The sequence below is a fragment of the Enhydra lutris genome, unplaced genomic scaffold (genome assembly GCF_002288905.1).
Source record: "Enhydra lutris kenyoni isolate GAN:26980312 unplaced genomic scaffold, ASM228890v2 scaffoldscaffold1, whole genome shotgun sequence".
NCBI lineage: Eukaryota > Metazoa > Chordata > Mammalia > Carnivora > Mustelidae > Enhydra > Enhydra lutris.
In genome coordinates this window covers 61,679,325-61,704,190 of record NW_019154085.1, presented here as the reverse complement: position 1 = coordinate 61,704,190, position 24,866 = coordinate 61,679,325, and the positions used below count along the sequence as shown (strand labels likewise).

General features: G+C 38.3%; 1 protein-coding gene across 2 annotated transcripts in view; it reads left to right on the top strand.

Moving 5' to 3' along the window:
* The window catches only part of LOC111142137 (growth factor receptor bound protein 14), a 116,443-nt gene that overhangs the window by 79,449 nt on the left and 12,128 nt on the right, over window positions 1-24,866 (top strand). For both annotated transcript variants that reach the window (XM_022495122.1, XM_022495129.1), the window contains 5 exons: window positions 10,715-10,836; window positions 12,573-12,647; window positions 15,884-16,021; window positions 20,717-20,827; window positions 21,020-21,115. In XM_022495122.1, the coding sequence (XP_022350830.1) occupies window positions 10,715-10,836; window positions 12,573-12,647; window positions 15,884-16,021; window positions 20,717-20,827; window positions 21,020-21,115 (542 nt within the window). The remainder of the gene's footprint in view (window positions 1-10,714; window positions 10,837-12,572; window positions 12,648-15,883; window positions 16,022-20,716; window positions 20,828-21,019; window positions 21,116-24,866) is intronic.

The window sequence follows — 24,866 nt, the reverse complement described above, 5'->3', positions numbered from 1 at the left end:
TGTCATTGCTGGGGACAGCTGAGAGTTCCATTGTGAATATCATTGTGGAGTGGCTTTAATAAGCAAAATGAATGACTGGAGGCTTTTAATGAAACCATTTTTATGTGTGCAGCTATATCCACGTGATCTCTTTAAGACAGAAGCCACACACGGCGGTGGCCAGGAAACGCTTCTTTGCAGCTTTGAAGCTGCTTCCCTTCACTTTTTCTGTCCGCCCCCCTCCCCAAGACGCACAAGTCTTTCTCCTGTTGTCTGGAGCTGATAGGTAGTTGTGCTTTTAGTGCTGTGTGTAACCTGTCAGCATCAGAGTTGCCACCGCCCTTATCAACAGCACAAATAATTGTGAAGCCTGTAGGATCTGTGGCCTTGGGCTTCCTTTGCTACTTAAACTGACCTGAGCTTTGAGGAGGCAGGATGTCCTGGTGGCACACTAAGGTGGAGGCAGAAAATAGGAACATGTAAAGAGGGCTTAGAACTAAAACTGCCTCCTGGTGCCACTCGTTTTTCCTTCGCAGTCTCATAGCCTGAGTTCAGGTCTTATCATTTCTCTCCTCAGGGATTATTTTAGCCTTGTAACTGGTCCTCTTGCCTCTGGTCATACCAAGGTTATCCATGGGAATGCAGACCTGACTTTTTATGCATTAGGGTCCAAGATTCCTTGGAGGGCTTGAGGTACTTGTGACCTGCCTACCCCTCCTATCGCCAGCCTCGTGTCTCCCCTCTCCTTCCTCTTGGTTTATACATTGAAGACGTGCCTGTAGTTGCCCACATATGCTGTAGTGTCTATGCTTTGGTTTCCTTGCTCATCCCATTAGGATTCTCGGCAAGTTCTTTCTCACCGTCTTTACCTGGCTGTGCATTTTCCGAAGCTTACTTGGAATTTTAGTCAAAAATGATAGCAAGGTATAACGGCTCACCATGTCCTAAAAATATTATGGAAACAAAGAAAGATGAAAACTCTGAACTGTTGAAGCTGACAGCCAGCTAACCTAATGCCACAGTCTAAGAGGAAAGAGAGAGAAAAGCAACTGGAGGCACCCCACACTCAGCCTTACGAGGGAGAGTCACCCCTTACGTCAGAGAGCAGATAGGGAGACAGATCGGCCTCTTCTATGTTCCAAGCAGCTGTTCCTCACGACAATTAGGATCCTTGCTGGCACCATCATTTCTCATACATCCTTTAGGAAATTGCAAATCCTGAAAATAACAGAAGCACTGGGAGTGAGTGATGAGTTGTGTCCTGGGAGGGGATTTTCCGCAAGTACATGCTAGACTGGGGTGTGGAAAATAAACAGATTTGGCCAAGAAATAGATACAAGGCTCTTCAAGCAGGAGTACTTATAATATTAATCAGAAAAAACCCTAATGATATATTAATAGGAGGATGTAATGAATTATAGTACATTCATAGGATATAAGTTAGGTAGCTTTTGATTATGTTTTTGGAGTTCTTCCTTTGAAGACTGATGTGGACAGATATAAGATTATAAAGATGATTGATCGATTGAATGTATATATATATAAACATATATTCAGTGTAAATATTGTGGAAAATATATACAAATACATTCATATAGACCCAGAGAAAAAATAAGAAGGGAATATACTGAAATGTTAAGTGCTAATTCCCGATTGATAGGTTTAAATATGGATTGTGATTGTCCACTGTCCATGGTTTTCGAATTTCCAATAATGGAAACATACTATTTTAGAAATCAGAAAAAAGGAAACAAACACAATTTCAAAAACTTAAGAGATTTTTAAAGATTGAGACATCTTCCTGAAGCTCCAAGTTGCACCAAGTACCCATCTTCTGAGCTGCTGTTAACATTTTCTTTATCTTAATATTGATCATGTTATTAAAAGTAGACAGTAATTCCACAAGAGCTGGAACTCTGTGTATACTTCGTTGTAACCCAGGGTCTAGGACAAATAAATTGTGAATGAAACCGTACTAAACTGTAAGGTACTTATATCAAGCAGTTCAAAGGATGGATAACAATATACATGGAAGGAAGAGACAGGGAAAAGAAGCCAGAGACACGCCATGCCGTGCCCAGATGGAAATTTGCTCTCAGTCTCTCTCTTTTTAATTTTATTTATTTATTTGACAGACAGAGATCACAAGTAGGCAGAGAGGCAGGCAGAGAGAGAGGGGGAAGCAGGCTCCCTGCTGAGCAGAGATTCCCGATGCAGGGCTCGATCCCAGGACCCTGGGATCATGACCTGAGCTGAAGGCAGAGGCTTTAACCCATTGAGCCACCCAGGCACCCCTGCTCTCAGTCTTTAAAGGATGCATTAGGTAACTTAGAATTTATGGAAGTGGTTTCTAAACTCTTCAGGTGTTTATCCGTCAGTTTGAGGTGATGTGTATGCAAATACTTTGCTGAAGACTAAGGATTTCTAGGAATACAAGTTGTGATTAGTGAGTGTGAGTTAATATGAAGATTAGTTTGTTGAAGAATGATCTGCAAGGCCTTTATATCCATCAAGTTTAAGTGTCAAGATTTTCCTATTAATTGCACTTGGGGAGCTGAATATCGTGCTAGCAATTTTTCCAGGTGAGCTCATTTTCTTAGGTTAAGGAACCTTTCAGAATTGAGCCCTATTTTTATTCTTTGCTTCTCCAGTTTTTGTTTTGCCTGGTCAGAGGCTGTTCATTTTTATCTGAAAATAAGATTGACAAAATGTATGTAGTTTCTGCCTCGCCCAGAGTAGTACAAGGACCATTTGTCTCCTGGAGTTTCCTGTAACAAAGGTATACAAAGAATTGTTTTCTGGGCGAATTAGAGGTAAAAGCCACTTTTGTTTCTTCTCTTATCAAGTGATGAGAAGAGTAGGGACTCAGGTTTCTATTTGAGCCCCACGCTGTACTTTCAGTAGATTCAGTGAAGAAATCCAGGCAGAAGGTCACAGGTGAACACTTTCCATTCTGGGAGGATTGAGGGTTTTTAAAAGACTTTGAAGTGAAATCAACAGTTTCAGAAGAAACATCTTTCCTTTCTTCTTCTTCTGTCTGTCTGTCTGTCTCTCTCTCTGTTTTTTTTTTTTTTGTTGTTGTTTTGTTTTTTTAAAGAAAAAGCTTCTGGAAATTAAATAGAAAACAGAATTACATGTAGTTATTATTTGATAATATTCCATTGCATTGCTATGACACTTCACCCTGGTCTGTCAGATACAAAGATAAAACTTAAATTGAGATGAAGCTTTTGTCGTGGTTTTAAGAAAGCTTTTCTTTACTCTTCAGAGGATTTCCCCCCTTTTTCTCCTTTTTGGACACTGTTTTGAAGTGATTTAGGAAGGCTTCTCTCCTCTTTTTCTACCTACATAGAAATGGTGTTCAGTCATGGTCACTCACTTTCCAATACCTGACAAATACTGCAGAACATTTTCTAAGTAGACCTGTATCTGTAAAGTTTTGATAGTATATTCCAATATAGTATTTTAGGTGGATTTGTGAAGTTTTAAAATTAAAGTCTTTAAAAGAATCATGATGAATTTATGAGAAGGTTACTTAGGGTCATTTATTACATGGTAATCCAAAAAGTGTCTCAGTTCATTCTGGCTGACAGTTCTTAGCATCATTGTTTTTGAGGTTCGCAGTAGAGAGCTCCCGGTTACAGAATTAATTTTCTCTTTTTGGTATTTAAAACATGTATTATAAGTCACTGTAGGATCATTCAGTTGGCTAAAGTCCACTTGGTTTTAGAATGACGTTAAAGAGGAAGAGTCACTAGAAAGTTAATTAGAAGCCATCTGACCAGTATTTGTTTGGCCCCCACCCCATCCTCCATTCTCAGGTCTCCATGATGATGTCCCAGGGCCTAGGTTAAGTAAAACAGAGCTGGTCTTCAACAACTTTTCATCTCCCTTTACTCATTCTTTTCCTCTCCAAGTTCTCTGTCTAGGCATCTTGTATCTTCATGTTGAACTCCTCCATATAAGGGTCTGTGTTTTGTTCGGTATCTACCTTTAGAAAAAGAAATCATGAAGTTTCTTAAGATGTGATGAGCTGATAATCAATCATGCCTTTTAGGATTATTTGGATTATTGTGACATTGATCTTTTAATATAATGAGACTTGATTGGGGGATGATATATGACAGTGCATCCAAATTGGGATAGGACTGTGAACAGTTACAAAGATTATTAATATAACATAATTTTGAAAAGCCAGATTCTGTGATCAGTAAGTTTTAACTCCATTGCCAGAGGAGTATATGAGGTGAAAACCTGTAGCCCCATCTGATCCTTTGGAACTTATTTGCTTTCCTTATGTTATCTGAATTTTCAATAGACTATCCAGAGATCATCTTTGAAGGAATGAAAAATATGTCTTCTGCTTTCTTACATAATCTAGTTAGTCTAGATATCTTTGAAGAAATTTTTCTCCTTAAGATTAGCAGAATATTTTCCCTATGCTAGTTATGTGTTATTTAGACATTGGGTATTATAGTTCAGTGAAATTTTCTGTGAACATCGTATGTTATCTTTCCTTTGTAGATTGGTATGCTGGGCTTTGTTTGCATGTCGGTTGCTGCTTGGTTGGGGATCACGGATATTGCCCAAAGTGCTTTTCGTTACACATTTGTCATAACTGTTCAAATGCAGTTTGGTTTTTCTGCCCTTTTTATTTTATTTCCTTTTTTGGTACAGTAAAATTCAAATGACTTATGTTACTTTCATTTGAGATTAAGATTGATATCATTTGAAATACTGCCCATTATTTTCATTCCCCTTATACTCAAAATGTGGTGGTTTATTTTCACTTAATTAGCAAATATTTATTGAACACAATTCAAAATGAAAGAATTTGAGGCCGTTGAGACATGAGAACTGTCGGCACACAAGAGAGGGTTTTAATGGATATGGAAAGAATGAACAGGATATAAATAGGCTCGGCAGAGGCAGCAGGGGATGTCCCCCCAGCAGGGGCTGTAGGTGGAGGCAGAGACAATGCTCGCAGGGGAAGAGCCTCGGCTTGGGATCCGGCATGCGGCTGCCGTTCAAGTCCTGAGATGGTTGCTATTCTGAACTTCAGGTTCCTTTTCTGTAGGCTGGAACTATAACTTACTTGCTCAGTAGACAATGTTATTGTTTAACCACAGACCTGGTGGCTTCAAACGACAGAAATGTAGTTTGTAGCAGTTCTGTAGATGAGAAGTCCAAAATTAAGGTCGCTGGGCTGGATTCAAGATGATGACAGGCTCTTTCCTGGGCTTTAGAGGGACGATGTTCCTTGCCCCTTCCAGCTTCCAGGGTTTGCCATCATTCCTTGGCTTATGTCCCTATCACTTGAGTCTGCCTCTGTGGTCACATTGCCTTTTCCTCTTCTGTCTCGGTCACGTCTCTTTCTGTCTCTGTCTTGTAAAGTTCCTTGTAATTGGATTCAGAGCCTACCTGGATAATTCAGGATAATCTCTTCCTCTCAGTATCTTTAAGTTAATGACATCTGCAAAGACTTTGCCATATAAGGTTACACTTAATAGGTTCCAGGTGTCTTTGGGGGTATTATTCAGCCTACTGAAAATATTATAAGAATTAAAGGGGTGCCTGGGTGGCTCAGTCAGTTAAATGTCTGTCTGCCTTCAGCTCAGGTCATGATCTCAGGGTCCTGGAATCGAGCCCTGCATCAGGCTCCCTGCTAAGCAGAGAGTCTGCTTCTCCCTCTCCTGCTGCCCCTCCCCTGCTTGTATGCACATGCCTGTGCTCTCTCTCTCTCTCTCTCACTCTGCTCTCTCTCAAATAAATAAATAAAATCTTTAAAAAATTGTAAGAACCAAATATAGCAGTGAAAAAGGCCTCAGATGGAGGCTTGCAGAGATGTAACTTCTTTTATTTCAATAACTTGAATAATTTTTTGATTCTCAGTCTCCTGTCTTAACAGCAGACCGTTTGATCTTCTGTTTGTTTTTTTTATGGATTGTCCTCAGTCTTATTGGGGTAAATAATAAATTCAGGTTTTATAAGTGAGTTACATACAGGTTTAAATATTCTTAATTGAAGGTTCAGACCTACTTTCACTTCTGCAAGATGCTGGTGAGGCTTTAAGTCCCAGGACAGGTGTTTGCCTAACCCTTGTCCAGCTCTTCATGCTGTGGAAACTCTTGTTCCTCTCATGTTTATGGACTGTACCATAAAGCCACTTAAATTCCTGCTCTTCCCTTAGCTCTTCCATGTTCCTGATGGGGGAATGTGGTACTGTTGCCATGTTCTTTCTCCATAATGGGATGCTGTGGACTCATCTGCCCTGATCTAGTCCTCAGTTATGGCTTCTCTATCATGCTAGGGTGTCTATTGGAAGCTAGATGTCTCCTAAGGCTACCCTCTGGTTTGAGCCACATAGCATCATTAAACTTATCTGGGTTTAATCACCATCAGCTTGTCACCTTGAATTCTCATTCTGGAAGGGGACAGGATACAGGATCACTTGGGACCCACACTGTCCACTTTTGTGTAGCTCAGTCTCTATTCCATCCTTTCCTCTCTCAAGCTCTTAACTGCATCTCCTTTCTCAGAAGACAGAAGGTGGGTCCCTTTCTGAGGCAGTCAAGGATTGGCTAGCATAATTCTCCCCAAGCACTTATATGTCAAAGATTGATAAGGTCTATTGTGAAGCTCAAAAGTAAATAAAATGCATTTCTGTAATATTTTTTACCTCTCTCTCCATAGTTTATTTTGAGGGAAGAACATAGGATTCTTTACTGGTAAAGAAAGTAATGGGTACAAAGAAACACAGGTTGGTAAAACAAACAAGCAAACATCTTGCTTACTACCTGGTTTGTGTGAGAATTAGACAAAAGTGGGATTAGAGAGATTGTTAGGGATGTGACTTGCCACTCAATATCTCAGTAACCATTGACTCTCCCCAAACCACTTCTCTTACAGGTTTTCAAATTCAGTAGCAGCACAACCCTTCCAACAGGTTAGGTGGAAAACTTGGTGTCTCGCCTAACTACCCTCTCTCTTCCCCTTTGTCTCCGATTGGTCAGCAAATCCTGTTGGCTCTACCTTCAGAGTATATCCAGATTCTGCCTGCTTCCTACATTTCCATTGCTACTGCTCTAATTCAAGCCACATCATCTCTCTTCTCATTAATTGCAGTATTCTACCAAATGGTCTTCCTGCTTCCACCCTTATACCTTTTTTTTTTTTTTAAGATTTTATTTATTTATTTGAGAGAGAGAGAGAGAGAGAGAAGGAGAGATAACATGAACAGGGGGAGGAAGACAAAGGGAAAAGGAGAAGCAGACTCCCTGCTGAGCAGGGAGCCCCATTTGGGGCTTGATTCCAGGACCCTGAGATCATGACTCGAGCCAAGGGCAGTTGCTCAACTGACTGAGCCACCCAGGTGCCCCCCACCCTTATAGCCTTTAAAATCAGTTCTCCTCCACAGCCAGTGCGATCCAGTGAAAATATAAGTCAGTTCATGTTATTTCTCTGTTCAAAATGTTTTCTCATCTGACTCCAGGGAAAAGCCAGAACCTCACTCTGAACTGCAGGCCTTTCTCCAGTCCTCCCGGCTCATCACCGCTGCTTCTCTAGCCTCTTCTAGGACTTGCCCCTTTGCTCACTCAGCTTCAGCCACATTAACCTCCTTCTGGTACTTCAAACATAGACCCTTGCTCTTGCCTCAGAGGCTTTGTTCTTGTTCTTCCTATTAGTGTCTGCTTGGTTCATGCCCCCTTCTCCTTCGGGTTCATTCAAACATTACCTTCCCAACGAGACCTATCCTGGCAAGCTGTTGAAAATGAATTATTTTCCCTTATAGCCTCCTCTCTCCCTGTGTCCTGCTCTATTTTTCTTTGTAGTCTGTATCGCTGCCTATTAAGATTTACATTTTATTTGTAGTCTGTTTCTTCCCATTAGAATGAAAGCTCCATGAGGCAGTGATTTCTGACTGTTTTGTGCACTACAAAATCCCAGGCCCCAAGATGAATATCTGACATGTGGTAGGCCTTCAGTAAATATTTGTCAAATGGATGAATGAATAGTATAACTGCCAGACTCCGTGGACGTATCCCACAGCAAGTGGGAGTAGACAAGCTTTTTGAGCAAGGGTCACATTGACGTACATGTTCTGTGAGGTTTGCTGTGGTATCAGTGTCCAGGTTGGACTGGAAGAAGGAGAAAATAGAAGTTTGGAGATTCGTTAAGAAAAAGCGAAGGTCTAAATTGGGATTGTGACAATGGGAATGAGTGAGGGGTTGTTTAGAGACATATGGTGGGAAAACCTCTGGTATTTGGAGATAGCAGAAGCGGAACATATAGGAGTGGATATAAAGATACAATGGAGATAGGAGAATTTAGGAAAAAGCAGTTTGAGAGAGAAAAAGGAAGATGACTTTGTTAATCAAGTTTATTTTTTATTTTGTTAAAATGTACGTAACATAAAATTTACCGGTTTTAAAGGTATAATTCATTGGCATTATGTACATTCATACTGTTGTACAACTATTACCACCATCCATCTCCAGAACATCTTTATCTTCTCACAGTGAAACTCTGAGCCCATTAAACAATAATTCCTTGCTCCTTAAGCAATAATTATTGCTCCCCAGCAACCACAATTCAACTTTCCATCTCCACAAGTTTGTCTATTCCAGGTAAATATTTGCCTGTAAATGGAGTCATACAGTATCTGTTCTTACGTCTTCTTACTTTACATATAATATCTTTAAGGTCCATCCATGTTGTAGCATGTGTCAGAATTTCATTCCTTTTTAAGGCTGAATATTCCATTGTATATGTGTCCTATATGTTGTTTGTCCATTCATCTGTTCATGAACATTAGGGTGTTTCTACATGTAGTGAATGATGCTACTATGAACATTGGTGTACAAACATCTGTTCTAATCTCTGCTTTCCTTTCTTTTGGTTATATCCTCAGGAGTGGCATTGCTGGAATGTTTTAGTATTTGGGGGGAACCACCGTACTGATTTGGGATTTAGACACACTGTGTTTGAGGTGGTGGAAAGTCTCACAGTTGGGACTAGAGCATGAGTAAAAGCAACTGTAGCAAGAGATTTCATCTCAAGGAACTCAACAGATGGGATGGCTGAAGAAGGGAGAGTGAATTAGCTTAAGAAAGCGAAAGGAAAGATTTTAGCCAAGGATTGCATTTCAGGAGGGAGGAGTAGCTATGGGAGCTCATCAATGAGACAGAAAAAGAGTAATTGGAGTTAAGAACAGAACCCAAGTGTTGATGCACATTTAGCTCAAACTCATCCATATGCATCGGGATCTCTTACAAGAACTTCCTTTCAGATGAAGAAACTTCTATTTAAGTATGACATTACTTTCCAGGGTTCGGGTGTTATAGATCACAGATTACTACTGAGTGTTGAATGTTTGAGACACAGATACTTTCCAAAAAGGTCCTAGAAGCACCTAAGAAGCAGAGGGTTTCTGTATGCTTTAGTTGGCTGTTCTTCACTTCCTGTTTTGCATTAGTAATTTCACACTTTTCTTTAACCTCTTATTGAAATATGATACACCTTAAGAAAAGTGAATAAGCCATATGTAGACAACTCAGTGAACTTCAGATGTTGCATAAACTTGGATATCCAACACCCAGAACAAAACAGTATCTCCCACACCCAGTGGGAGGTTCCCCTCATGCCCCTGCTCCGTCACCTACTCTCCCCATTATCTTGATTTCTAACACTGTATATTTATTTTATCTGCATTGAACTTTATGTAAGTGTAATCATGTAGTACGTACTCTTTGTGCCTGACTTCTTTCATTTAATACTGTGTTTGTGAAATTCCCCCATACGGTTGTAGTATATGTATTCCACTATTTATTACACTGTTTACACTATTCAGTCATTCTCATGTTGATTGGCATTTCTGTGGTTTCCAGATTGGGGCTATTATGAATAACACTACTATGGACATCAAGTTTCTTATTAAAATAGGAATTGTGCATGTTTTGTTCCCCTCTGTAAAGTTGTTTTTGCTTATTTCATTTAAGTACCTTTCCTCCCAAGTGCCTTCCCACCCTATCTGAAATATATTTAGGTATATTAATATATACCTATATATAGGTATTTATATATAAATATATAAGTATATTTAGGTATATATGTTAATGTTTGAACACTAGCTTTGAAATAATAAAGTGTTACAAGAAATTAGGTGTCTTAAAAATTGTATGTTCTTACATTAAAATTTTTCCTCTTAAAGCTTTTACTTTAATTTTTCTCAACTACACAGACTATGTATTTTAAATGCATTTTGAACCTGTCAAAATTTTTCTCTGCTAATGGGGTGAATTGTTCAACCTTGAGGCAAATATTTTAATTTTGACATCACGACGAATTGGAGAAAAAAGAATAGCTCCTGCATTATTAATGCAGATTTATTATCAAACTTAATTATAATTTACATAGCAATAAAAGGAATTGAGAATTAACAAAAAGTGCATTGTGATATTTTGTCATTTTTCTCTTCAGGTTACAGTCTGCTTTGGTATAAAAAATCAACATTACTAATTCAAAATTGCTAAAATATTATCAATCTGGCTATTCTAGAATTGAGCTGAAATTTCCTATATTTTAATAAAGATACATACATAATATAATCTGTAAATTTATACAGATACGTGTGTCCATATATATTTCTTTCTACCTACATGTTTGTCTATGCATTTGTCCGTCCATCCATCCATCCGTCCGTCTGTTGACATACTCACGGAAACATTCCTTACAGAAAGAACAATGGAAGACCATGAGCTGGTGACTGAAGTGCTGTCTAACTGGGGAATGGAAGAAGAGAATAAACTATACTTTAGAAAAAATTATGCCAAATATGAATTCTTTAAAAACCCAATGGTAAGTGAAATCCTTATTAATAGTTATGGGAAATAATGGATTGTTAAATGTTATTTTATTTTATGTGAAGAAAAGAGTCATCATAAATCAAATGCAATTCCCCGTTGGGTAAATTGCAAGTAAAAACTCTGTTCTGTGAACATCACAGTTACGTTTCTTTGTACTCTATCGATTAGTCAACATTATCACAGAAGTTCCGATGAACTGTTTTGGGAGCTATTTTTTCTTTTTCTTTCTAAGAAAACTATTACACATTTAATTTTGGGAATCAATAATTAGATATCCATAAGCAGCTCCAAAGTATTATAGCTGAACACTTTTCACAGAATTTTGGAAATTTAAGTAAGAAAATTTCTAACCTAAAAACAGATTGATGATTGTTGGGAATGCTATAGCTTAGCTAAAAATTTCAAATTGACATGCATCTTGCTGTTCCAAAATATTTTTTCAGTGCAGTAATGACTGAGCTAAATAGAAATGAGATAAAAGACCAGAGCATTATCTAATAAATACTACTTTTATAATAGTTCCCTTTAAATGAAAAAAAAAAAAAATGTGTGTCACATTCTAGTGAAGACTAGGGATCTGGAGAAGTCAGAATAGCCTCTGGGCTCATTATTTTAAATTGTTTTTGTCTCTGCAGTTGTAACATATTTTTACACGAAGTTTTGGATAATTGGATTGAAATGATCCTTTATGAAAAATATATGATACACACTATAATAGAATATTTTCAAATGCTGGAAGACCTCTTACGTTCCCTTTTATTTGAACTTATTAATAAAAACATAATGGGATGATCTTTGACAAAGAAAAGCATCCTAATAAAAATTAAATGGAATTAGAGTTTGAAGGGAAACTATTTTCTTTTTGTGAATCTTTATTAAATGCAAGAATTTAAAAATATAGTTAAAGGCATATGGTTATAGTGCTTGCTTTTGGTTATATTTTATTATTATTACTATTATTTGAACAAGGCTCTACACTCATTTTGTAGACCTAGAGCAGTAGTTATCAGCTGGGGGCGATTTGACAATGTCTGGAGGCATTTTTGCTTGTCATTTCAGGGGTGGAGGGATAGGGGGCTGCTAGTGGGTGGAAATCAGGAATGGTGTAACTAATACTGACCACAGAGTTAGGCCAGATGGTAATAGAACAGTTGTAAAACCCTGTCCTTGGAGGAAGTATAGTAGTCTATATTTTCAAAATGTGTCTGATCATAAAAATTACCCCGGGGGAGGATAGAGTACCCAGACCTACTGAATTAGACACTCCAGAAACAAGGCCTGGGAATTTCTATTTTAAACAACTGCCCTGGATGAATTTTATGATTGAACAAGGTTGGAAAGGACCTGACTTACAGCTCCCTGGCCCTCCGACAAGTCCTGGTTCTTCTAGCTCCCTGGCCCCAAGACAAGTCCTGTGACTGTGACCTTAAGCATACCCTTTAATTCTATGAGTCTTGACTTTGTGACATGGAATTGATGGTCCTTTAGTATCTGCTGGAATGGCCCCAGGACTCAGAGAAGAGATATGGGAGCAGAGACACTGTCATCCTGAAGGCATTGTTTTGAACTTGATGAATGTGGTTCTCTTTTTATCTGCATTATCTGAGGGTGCCTGCTAATCTTTGGGCTGTACTCCTACCTTTTCATTAAGATACCTGAATATAGAGTCATAATTGAATCTTTTCTAGCATGGCTTTTGAGGTAATGTAACCTATATCTTTTCGTCAGTATTTTTTTCCAGAGCATATGGTGTCCTTTGCAACTGAAACCAATGGTGAAATATCTCCCACACAGATTTTGCAGGTAAAACACATTTCCATTAAAGTATGTAAGTAACAGTGTAATAAAGGGAAACTTTAAGGTCCATATTTTTACATGCCCAGATTGAAATGTTCTACCTTGACAGATGAATTTTTGCTGGAGGTGAACCTGAAAAGAAAAGAAACAATAGGAAAGAAAAGAACAAAACCTGAACAAAGAAGTCCCTGAATCAGGAAAGGCTCCTAACACCATTATTCTTTCTAGTTTTGGCCAATTGTCAAAGGATTTTCAGTGTTTAAAAAAATGTGTTCAAAAAATGTGTATCATGAAAGGAAACTTGGCAGAATTTTGCTCTGTGATGTGTTTAAAGACTATGTTAGTCTTTAAATCAAAACCCCCAGTAAATTGTAGACATTTTGCTAACAGATATTTAGTATTAAATTTTATAGCAAATGCTCCCAATCCTATTTATCTTAAAATATTTAGCAACTACATGAAAGGAGAAAAAAAGATGTAAAAACATATATTTTGTATACCGACATGTCATAGCTATGTTGCATTCTTGAGCAGAGTTCTAAAATGTCTTAGCTGAATTAAGGATACTAGTTACTTAATTAAAAATCTCCTTAATTTTGCATCTTTGGGGCTCATTTCTTCCAAACTGGCTATGGCTTTATGTGATCATTTTTAAAAGGTATTTTCATTTCAATAAAACAATGATTTTCATTATTTTATTTTTCGTAGATCAGTAGATTTCACATCAGAAGCTCTGCAGTTGTTAACAGGTTAATGTTCAGTAATGTCTTTATAATGGTTACTGTTTGATCTAAACCCACGGGCATCGTCAACCCACTCAGTATTCTCTGATCTTTAAAGAAGACAGCTTTTTTTTTTTTTTTAAAGATTTTATTTATTTATTTGACAGAGATAGATCACAAGTAGGAAGAGAGGCAGGCAGAGAGAGAGAGAGGGAAGCAGGCTCCCTGCTGAGCAGAGAGCCCGATGCGGGACTCAATCCCAGGAATCCTGAGATCACGACCTGAGCCGAAGGCAGCGGCTTAACCCACTGAGCCACCCAGGCGCCCCAAGAAGACAGCTTTTAATATTTCCAATAGAGATAGTACTTGAAATATATTGGTAGTTAAGTATATCGGTAAATATATTGGGTGTTACAGATCTGTTTTCTATGGGCTTTTTAATAGTTTATATTTCATTTTTGCTCTTCATAATATTTTAGAAATATGATGAGTCTCAAGAGATTTTCCTAAAAGCTTCTTCTATGCGACCAGGTTTCACAGACACCCCATCAGAATACTAGGCTGAATGGCAGGGGCGTCGACAGCTGTGCCCGAGGGTGAGGGCCCAGCTCCCAGGCCCTCTCTGTGCTTCACCACTGGATTGTGACAGGGTGGTGCGTTGGAGCTTTTATTCCAACTCCTTTCCCCAATTCTCCTCTAATATAGTTATATGACTTTAATGTGAAATTACAAAAACAAGAAAAATCATAGCTTTGGAATCAGATAGTCCTGCATGTGCCTCTGACCTTTTCTCTCCACTGAGGCAATGTTTCCACTTTTTAAAACGTTTCTTCTCTTTCTAGTATGACCTCTCTGACCCCCTTTTTAAAATTTAATTGGTTTGGTTTAATAACTTGGAAAGCACTCAAACTAAAAAACCTACTCGCCTGTTTTGCATGTCAATTAATTAATAACTGTGGCTCATTAAATTAAAAAAAATTTTAATAATTTACTTAAAAACATACATATCTGTTCTCAGCATTTCCCTGAGTAGCCTTTTAAAATATGTCACATCGTTTTAGAGAGTAATTTCTCTTACTTTACATTTTTCCATTTTGCATTTGTTTATTCATAGGGATTTCTGTTTTCTTCTTTTAATGAGATGCTAATGCATTTCCATCGTCTTATTAAGGATGCTGAGTACAACCACTCACACAGAGCTATTCGTTTTCATTCTCATTTCCCTGACCAGCACACGCCTACTGTCTCAGTTTATTATTACTTTGTAACAAACTATTCCAAACCCTAATGGCTTAAGTACCCACTCACATTTTGCCAACAATTTTGTGGGTCAGGAATTCGGAGAGGGTTTAGCTGGGCAAGGGTCATCTTTGAGGCACGTTGACTCCCTGGGGGTTGAGGTTCCCCTTCTTAAGATGGCTTTTCATGATGTGTCCCCTCTACCCGCTCCCCCCACCCCCGGCCTCTCTTCTCTCCACATGGGGTCTCCATCCTTACAGGCTTTACTAGCACATAGGGCTTCTCACAGCAGAGCTGTCTTACCGTAGTCATATTTCTTATGTGACCGCTAGCTTCCAGGAGTTAACTAGTGGAGGCCATCGGGCCAGCTAAGGTCTAGAACTAGAGCTAGCTGACTGTCACTTCTGCTGTATTCCATTGGTCAAAGCAGTCATAAAGCCTTGCCCAGATTCAAAGGAGGTAGAGACACAGACTCCAGCCCTGCACGTTTAGGTGGCAAGATCCCTTTGTAGAAGAGCATGTGGGATGGGAGATAGTGTTGCAGTTCTCTTTGGAAAACACAATGTACTCTAGCCACCCACCACTGAACCCCATAGAGGACAGAGAAAAGATTGTTTGCTTTACTTCAGCAGGGAGGAGAACACGGCTCAACTTTCTTTCTTTTTTTTTTTTTTTTTAAAGATTTTATTTATTTATTTGACAGACAGAGATTACAAGTAGGCAGAGAGGCAGTCAGAGAGAGGAGGAAGCAGGTTCCCTGCTGAGCAGAGAGCCCGATGCTGGGCTCGATCCCAGGACCCTGGGATCATGACCTGAGCTAAAGGCAGAGGCTTTAACCCACTGAGCCACCCAGGCGCCCCTTAACTTTCTAAACAATTCAATAATTGAAGTCAAGATTGTGGTCTTTTACTTGCAATGTAATGAAGCTGATAGGTTCTCAGGGAAAATCATAGAAAAGGATGAGAAGTATCAGGACTTAACTCTTAGATGAAATCTAGCTTTTCAAATAGACATTCAGAAAACTTACGATTCTAGTGTTTGGCTAAGTCCTGACCACTTAAAATGTATATTTTGTGAACAGATTTTCATTTGGAATTTGCCTCAGGTTATCAAAAGACTGATTTATTTTCTGTTGTATTTATATTGCCATGCCTGTAATGATACCTTTAAGTGATATTGACACTGTTAGAGTTTGCATGTTTATATTTGAAATCTTGGGTTACTAGATGGCTACAGTAACTGATTCAGAAACAGCATGAGGATGTCTAACTTTTCTTGCAGATGTTTCTGAGTTCAAGCACATACCCTGAAATCCATGGCTTCTTACATGCAAAAGAGCAGGGAAAGAAGTCCTGGAAAAAGATTTACTTCCTTCTAAGAAGATCTGGTTTATATTTTTCTACTAAAGGGACATCAAAGGTAATTGAAATGTCCATGTTGTGTTATGAACTATAAGTGAAAGTGGGTTTTCCTTTGTTTTTATTAGTTTATTACTGGATATCAAGAGTTGGTACATTGATTTTAGATACCAAACATTTGCCATAATCAGTTTAAAAACTGACTATTCAGCTTCCCACTAATTTCAACATATATCCTGTGATGGAATCTAGATGCTTTTATTTTGCGACCACATACTGTGCTCATTTCTCTCTCCTAATTCACCCCCTTCCTCTTTACCCTTGGCTACAGACTATGAGGTCCAGCACAGTCCACGTCACCTCTTTTCACCCAGGTTGTCCTCCTGATCTTGCCCCCTCTTGAACTTCTGTTTTTGTTGATGCAGTTAGTAACACTCCACTGAATTGTCATTGTTTTTATTTCCTTTGTGCGTGTGATAGTTTTGTCTCCTTAGCCACATTATAGATTCCTAAAGGGAGTTGTATGATGACCGGGGGTGGAGGCACGTGTTCGTGTGTGTGCTGGAGTGCGTACAGCTGTGCATGCGGTCGCACAAGCACACTTGTGCAGATGCTCCCACACCACCACTAGCCCATGTCAGTCCCACCATGCTCGGCACCACGTTGTCTCTATGTCTGTGTGGTCTAGTCACTGGCAACTACGCCGTGTTTTATAAGTGCTGACATTTTATGCAATGCATTGATCCTTTTCAAATAAAACTTTAAAAAAAATTTATTTATTTATTTGTGAGAGAGTGAGCGATGCACAAGCAGGGGGAGCAGCAGGCAGAGGGAGAAGCAGGCTCCCCGCTGAGCAGGGAGCCCAATGTAGGACTTGATCCCAGGACCCTGGGATCGTGATCTGAGCTGAAGGCAGATGCTTAACAGACTGAGCCACCCAGGCACCCCAAGTAAAACTGATTTTGAGAGTTTTCATGGGTGGCTATTTTAATTCTGTTTTCATGCATCTATTGTTGTCAAACAACATTGTTAATTCTTTGTGGGTAATCTGTCATTTTTCTCTGGCTGTTTTTCAAATATCATGATAATCATTGGTATTCAGTAATTTCCCTGACTGTATTTCTAGGTGCACTCAAATGTATTCTGATAAATCTTACTCGATTCTCAACATATGCATTCCATCTGCAAATTTCTGTTTATATTTATGCTGGAAATGTTCATCCATATATATATTGCTCACTATCATTATGTGATCCTTTAAATTTCTGTAGGCTTTTCTGTCTTGGGCAGTTATGGCTCCAGACACCCATTTGCTTGTGGCAGCCTTCCTCCAGCCTCCCTGTCTTTTTGTGGCCTTTTTCTGTCTCTTATAAGGACATTTGTCATTGGGTGTAGGACCCACATAGATTATCTGAGATGGTCTCATCTTGAGATCCTTCGCTTCATTACTTCTGCAAAGAGCCTTTTTCCAAATGAGGTGGTATTCACAGTTTCTTGGGATGGGGCATGGATGTGTCTTTTGGGAGCAGGGATAATCACTCAACTCACTATAGAAAGCCAGTGAAAAATTTTGAGCAAGAGAGTGAGATGATCAAGTTGTAGGATTACTATGGCCATAAGGAGCTTAAAAAATCGGTAGATAGAGTGAGAGAGAAAAAAAAAAAAAGAACGAGGGGGAGGGATCAAAGGTTGCAGGGAGCTGGGGGACAGAGAGAGAGAGAGATACTAGCGGCAATACTATGCTAAATAGATGGTCATTCAGTAATCCAGAGTAAAGGTGACAGGATCTAACCTACAATGAGCAGTGGAAGGGGAAGAATGGGATGGATACAAGATTAAGAAGTAGCTGGCCAGGTTTTGTTGACTGATTGATACGAAAGGAGAGGAAGCATTTTAGATGTTCTTAGAGAAAGAAATAAAGAAATAGGCGGTGATTTAATAGCATAAACAGGAAAAGGATGTTTGCTATCACATTATCTTGGAAGTAGGATAATGATCTTAGTTCTAGATATATTGTGTTAAGGGTGAAGCATCTGAGTGGAAATGCCCAGAAAACAATTAATGACAGTGACCAGATTTTCGGGTGATAGGGAGGCACAAGGAGTGATAGTTGACTCCTCCAGACTTTCCTCAGCTTTCCCTCATACACAGTTTTCCTTCTTTGCTGTTCACATGTGTGCACGTCACGTGTGTGTCTCCTTGAAGTGTAAGTGCTGGCACAGGGCTCTACTAATTTAGTATCACATTTCCTTACAGAAATGTTTTGTTTTTAAGTATACATCATTGGACTACTTGTATTCAACCAGTTTTTCTTGAACATTTAAACTAGTTTTCAAATTTTTCTATCAGGAATAATGTTAGGATAAATAATTACCTATTTCTGTAATTAAGGTTCTAGAGTTTCCCTAGTCTAAATTTTAATGAGGTTGTTCGTTTCCCTGTTTCCTAAGTATGAAATTACATATGAAGGTGTTTTTTAAACAAATACATGCGTATCTTTATACTTTTAACATCAGAGAAATCTGATTCTAAATCAGTAATCATGTTGATTGCACTCTTTCCAGTAAAACTTCACTGGAAGATATGATAATGTTTCTTTAATTCTTAATTCTTATATCTTCAACTGGTTTCTCATTAAAATCAACTGCCCATTATATTTTTACTTTAGCCTTCACCTCCTTTCCCTGCCCACCCATTATACAAAAACAGCTCCTTATTCCATCTACTGGATCCATGCTTTTATCCTTGCATTGGTCTTCTCCCTGGCCAGGCAGAATTATAGGCATCAAACCTCTATTCTCAGTCCATATCTTAGCTCTTTTCAACTTGGTGTCTGACTTTGCTGTACTTTCAGTACATAATATTCTTCTCTCTAGCCTATGTCTAATGAGGTCATGTTCCACAATCTATACATAAAAATGATTTTAAGTTTCCCCTCAAAAAAAAAAAAAAGAAGAAGAAGAAATACAAGGTATTAGGTAACCTCAAGGATTATGACCTTGACATAAATTATGCATGTTATCTAATGTTTAATATGACATTTCTGCCTGGGAAAGAGACGATTTCCTGTCCTTTTTCTGTGAGAATGTCGATTTATTATACTTTCTGAAGATGTGGGCTGCATGGGAGTTAGTTAGCCACTGCTACAAGCCTTGGAGATGTGGCTGTGACTTTTATTTACAGAGAAACGTCTAAGTACCACACCTCTCTCCCAATTCTCGCCATATATACACATGTGCGTGCGTGGACTTTGCTCACCATGCCAGCTCAGGCTTCTGATCGTACAGTATCTTAAGCCTTGATATATCTGCACTAATGGAGCAAAAATCAGTCAAAACATGAACCTCATTCTGCCTCTGTAGCCTTCTAGATTTTCTCAAGCTGCCTTTCTCTTACATCCAGAAGACTCAGTTTCACAGACTTCTACAGTATCAGTGGACAGGGCTGGTTTTATCTTTTCTTCATAGGAATCAGACATTTTTACTAGCAAATCAGTTTCTATCAAAAAATAGTTTTAAAGGCCATGACAGTCAGAGTACCTTTCTCCTTCCTCTTCCCTTGTTCCAAGGGCCCTAGGCTGGATCTCTTTTAACAGTTTTCTTTTCTGCCTTATTCTCCTATGGAGATGGGAACTATAGCCATTCATTAGATCAAAATGCCTAAGAACAGTGACACACAGAGGACAGTGACATACACAGAAACTGTCGCTCTGCTAGTCATCTGGGATGGAATAGCCTGCTGGTAAATGACTGAAATTTTTTTGGATATGGATTTGAATGGGTTGCTCCAATTGCTAAATGTTCTGGGTTTTCTGTCTTTTCAGTTTTGTTTTTTTTTTAGAGCACTACTTCTTAGTTTTCAGTGCCTATGAATCACCCAGGATCTTGTTAAAATGCAGATTTTGATTCGGTAGGTCTATGGTGGGGCCACAGAGTTTTGCATTTCTAATAAGCTCCCAGGTGATGCCTATGGTCCTGGTCTGGGACCACACTACTAGTAGCAAGGTTTTAAAGAACAAATGCATTTTTGGTCAGTTTTGATCATACATCCAACCCCAGAATTAAGCACTTCTCCAAGTTATTAACCTGTCACAGCATAATATGACCCAGTGATTTCCCTTGACCAGCTTTAAATCTCATGGATTTCCCAGAGAAGAAATAGCTGTACATGATTCCACTTTACCTTGAAAATCAGAAACATTCAACTGCCAGGTAATTTCCCAGAACTCATCTGTACCAGCCACCTTCTTTCGTACAGAAGGTAGTTTATGCCCCCTGCCTCATTGCTTGCCATGGGGTGCTAGGTAGTACCCAGATGGGAGGGGGATCTTTTCTAAATGAAGCAGGAATCTTTGTCTCTTTTTCCTTTTTATTCTCTAACTGCTGTGGAGGCTCAAACCACCCTTCTTGCCTTTGTCGAACTACCACCTGGACAAGGAAAACATTTTTAAAAGCCATTCTTTGCTGCTTTCTCTCCCTGAGATTCCTGAAATGGTGGTTAAAGAGAACAATTTTAGATGAAGATTTTTGCATATATTGGCCGTTAAATGATAAATCACCACTTCTCAAATAATATTGTATCAAGTTCCTAGTTCTTGAAGGATACAGTAACTTCATTTTTCTTCCCCTTTGTATTTCTGTGCCATTATTTAGAATAATTGTTTTGCCAAGGTATAAATTATGTAATATAGAAATGCAAAAGAGAGCGTGCAAAAGTATGGATTCATTTCAACTCTCACATTTGTATCTTTTTAAAGGAACCACGGCATTTGCAGTTTTTCAGCGAATTTGGCAATAGTGATATTTATGTGTCCCTGGCAGGCAAAAAAAAACACGGAGCACCGACTAACTATGGATTCTGCTTTAAGGTACAGGCTTAATATTTTGATAGATGAATAAAGCAAGCCTCAGCCTTTTAGGTAAGCTTGGGTTTCTTTTAATTTCTTTTGAAAAAGAGACAGCTTTCTCTTATATATAGGAGAATTTTAGTGGCTTTTATTTCAACAGGTGTTACCTTCAAGATATGCATTAACGATAAACAATGTGCTGTGGCCTTCTAGCCTAACAAAGCGGGAGGGCCCCGAGACCTGAAAATGCTCTGTGCAGAAGAAGAGCAGAGTAGGACGTGCTGGGTGACTGCGATTAGATTGCTTAAGGTAATCTCACTGCAGGCGTGAATTTCTGTTAATGCTGTGAGTGCCATCAAAGTTTGAAAATATCTGTATTTCAAAATGTGAAGACTCACTTTAAGTCTGTGTACCCAAATGTTTGTATTTTTTTTTTAATCTAAAAGATAAACATTAGTAGAGTGGAATAGCCTAATGCATTTATCTTGTGCGTGTGGAGTAAGTATTCCATTTTTAGAAATGCTCTGAATTTTATTTTTTTCGAGGGTATTACATGTACAGCTAGTATAACTGATGGGAGAGGAGAAGTGAGTTGGGGGAAATCGGAGGGGGAGACAAACCATGAGAGACTGTGGACTCTGAGAAACAAACTGAGGGTTTTGGAGGGGAGGAGGTGGGAGGTTGGGTGAGCCTGGTGGTGGGTATTAAGGAGGGCACGTATTGCATGGAGCACTGGGTGTGCTGCATAAACAATGAATTTTGGAACACTGAAAAAAAATTAAATTAAATCTTAGAAAAACCTTCTATAAATGACTCAGTCTGTATTTTTAAAATATTGTTATCAATCCACCATGATGTGTATTTTAAAACATGCCCACCTAGGTATGTCTAGTGCAATTGTTTTACACTTCATTTAAGTGTTGTATAAGTTGCTTTCCAGTTTACTTCAAATTATAATGTAAATTTTAGTATAATATACTATTAAAATATCAACCTTTGTGTTAAGTAGAAGTTACAACTTAAATAAGCATAGTTTACTGGGAAGCATTTTGAGAGGAATAAGAGTTCTAAAAGTTATGTGGGGAAGAAAGACATAGAATGATTTCTTCCAGAATGTACAGAAAACACATATTTAATTTCAAAGCTTCTATGCTAATAAATTTAACACAACTTCATAATTTTAAAAATTAATCAACCATTTCCTTTTGAAGAAGGGCAGAATAATCAGAATTATTAGTCCTCATACCAGGTTGGGAAGATAGTTTTATTTATTTTTCTTTTAATTTATTTAATTAAGGTGAAATTCACATATCATAAAATTAACTGAATTAACTATTTTAATCAACTGGGCTAATACGATGAACATATTAAACTGTGTTCGTTTTAACTATTTGGACAATACAGTGCCATTTAGTTCATTCAGAATGTTGTGCACCGCCCCCATCTCTCTAGCTTTTAGCTTCAAAACATTTTTATCACCTCAAATGGAAACTCCCAGCTCCTGGCAGTCAACCATATCTGTGTCTGTCTCTATAGGATTTCCCTATTTTGACATTTCATAGAAATGGAATCATACAATATCTGACCTTCTGTGTCTTCTTTTATTTAGCATATTGTTTTGTGGTTCATCTACCTTATAGTGTATATTAGTACTTGGTTCCTTTTTTATGGCTGAATAATATTTGTGTGTGTGTGTGTGTGTGTTAGATAGACAATTTGTTTATTCATTTATCCATTAATGGACATTTGGGTTGTTGACATCTTTTGACTATTTTGAGTAGTACTTCTATGAACATATGTGTTCATGTATTTATTTGGATACCTTTTTTTCAATTTGGGGGGTATATACCTAGGAGTAGAATTCCTGGTCATATGTAAATTGTGTTTAACCTTTTAAAGAATTGCCAAAAATTTTCCATATAACTAAACTGTTTAATGTTCCCACCTGCAATGTGTGAGAATTCCAATTTCTCCATATCCTCACTAATGCTTGTTATTTTCCTTTTTTAAAAAATAATTTCCTAGTGCATGTGAAGTGGTATTGGCAGAAAATTTTTTAAATGGCTTAAAGGAAGCTTTTGGATTAACTCTGAAATTTGCTTCCTTTTGCTGTTATGGCAGATAGTTTCTATAGTTACCTTTTTACAAGAGGTTTGTTTTTCAAATAGTCTACTGTTAAATGACTGTCATGATTTTGGTTTCAACAAAGCTTAGAAGTCTTGATTCTTTGAAACCCTCATGGTAAGTAATTGCTTCTATGTTGCCCTCATTGTCATAAAATGTAAAAAAATAAAAGAAAAAATGAAAAGAACTTTAGAGAGTGTTGGGAACCAACCGGTCAAGGAAGTAATAGCTAGTTAACTCGGGATGAGCACTGGACTCACTTGAGGCATGTTCTAAAGTTCTTTGTGTCCGGCCCCATTGTTGGGGATCCTGATTTAGTGAGTGAACTCCAGATTAAGAACCAGTGACCTCATCCAGTCCTCTCTTTTTACAGATGAAGAGGCTGTCACTCCTTGGAATACTTTAACCTATCACAGTTATAGTAGAGACAATACCTTGAGGTCTCTGGTTCTCTCTTTCCTTCCATCAAAACTCTGGAAATCAGGCAAGGCTGGTAAAGGAGATGCTTTCCAACCTGGTTAGTCAAGGCTTCCTCCCTTCTAGTTTGATCTCAAGTTCAGACACCCAACTCTGAAATAGGTGGTGAGCACGCTTCCTTTAGTGCTACTGATTTTACGAGGATACACCATTACTTTTTGTATAAGTAGAAAGAAAAGAATTATGTCAATAAAATTATGATATGATGCTTTTGTATCCCCTATGGTTTTTATTTTTATCTAGTTATTTTAGATTTATTTAAGCCTGTAGATGTAGATTTTCATCATTATCAGTTTTGTGTATACACACACACACACACACACACACACACGAAATAAATTATGTGAGGCATCTCTAAAACTTCATATTCTAAGACTGGCTTTCCGAAATCATTTTTATCTCAGAGCCATGGATACCCATATTTCATACAGACTATCTTACTGTATGCTGTCAAGAGCTTCAAGGAGGCAGAACTTCTCAGACAGGTGCTCTGCCATGGTCTCTGGAGTTGTCTTTCTAGCCAGTGGCCTCCCTTCTGCAAAGTTTGATGGGAATGATTTTTTGATCTCACTAAACATTTCAGCAGTGACAAGTCACTTGGTCAACAGTGAATATAAGATGCTCTAATTAAGGCAAATTTATGAATGTTAAAATTTGAAAAGAAGCACGTGTCCAAGAATTGATGAAATATACTAAAAGCTTCCTTTTTTTTTTTCTTTTTCTTTTGATCCTTCCATATCCAGAATGTTTCCTGGAAGATTGCCCCCTTCTCACTTTTTTTTTTTTTCCATTTGATCTTTTTGAAGCCTCTTCCAAGGCACAAATGTCCACTTCAAAGATGCTCTGTTTTATTTCTATGGCTTCTGCAACAAATTATACCACTTTAGTGACCTAAGACAATGCAAATTTATTATCCTACACTGTTGTCTTTCAGGAAGTCTGAAATGGTCTTATTGCCGTAAATGCAAGGTGTCCAAGGACCCAGTTCTCTTCTAGAGACTGTGGGGAAAGAATCCATTTTCTCATTCCCTTTCCAGACTTTAGAGGCTGCCCAGATTCCTTGGCTCATGGTCTCTTTCTCTACCCTTGAAACCAGCACTGAGGAGCTGAGACCTTTTCATGCTGTGACTTGGTTCTCTTCTCTGCCTCCCCCTTCCACTTATTAAGGGCCCTTGTGATTATATTGGATCTATACATAGTCACAGGCTTCAGGAATTAGGATGTGGACATCTCTGGGGTCCATTATTCTGCCTACCCTGTCCATATTCCCTGTGTTGTTTTTTTCCCCCTTTTTTAGTTGTGGTAAAGCTTTTCCAGATGAGGCATAGAGGGAGAACATTTACCCTGAAGGCAATGATAAACCACCGAACAGTTTCAAATGGGAAAGTGATATGACCTGCTTTACCCTTTAAAATACCTAGATACGGGAAGCCAGGGCTTGCCAGCATAATGTATTTGA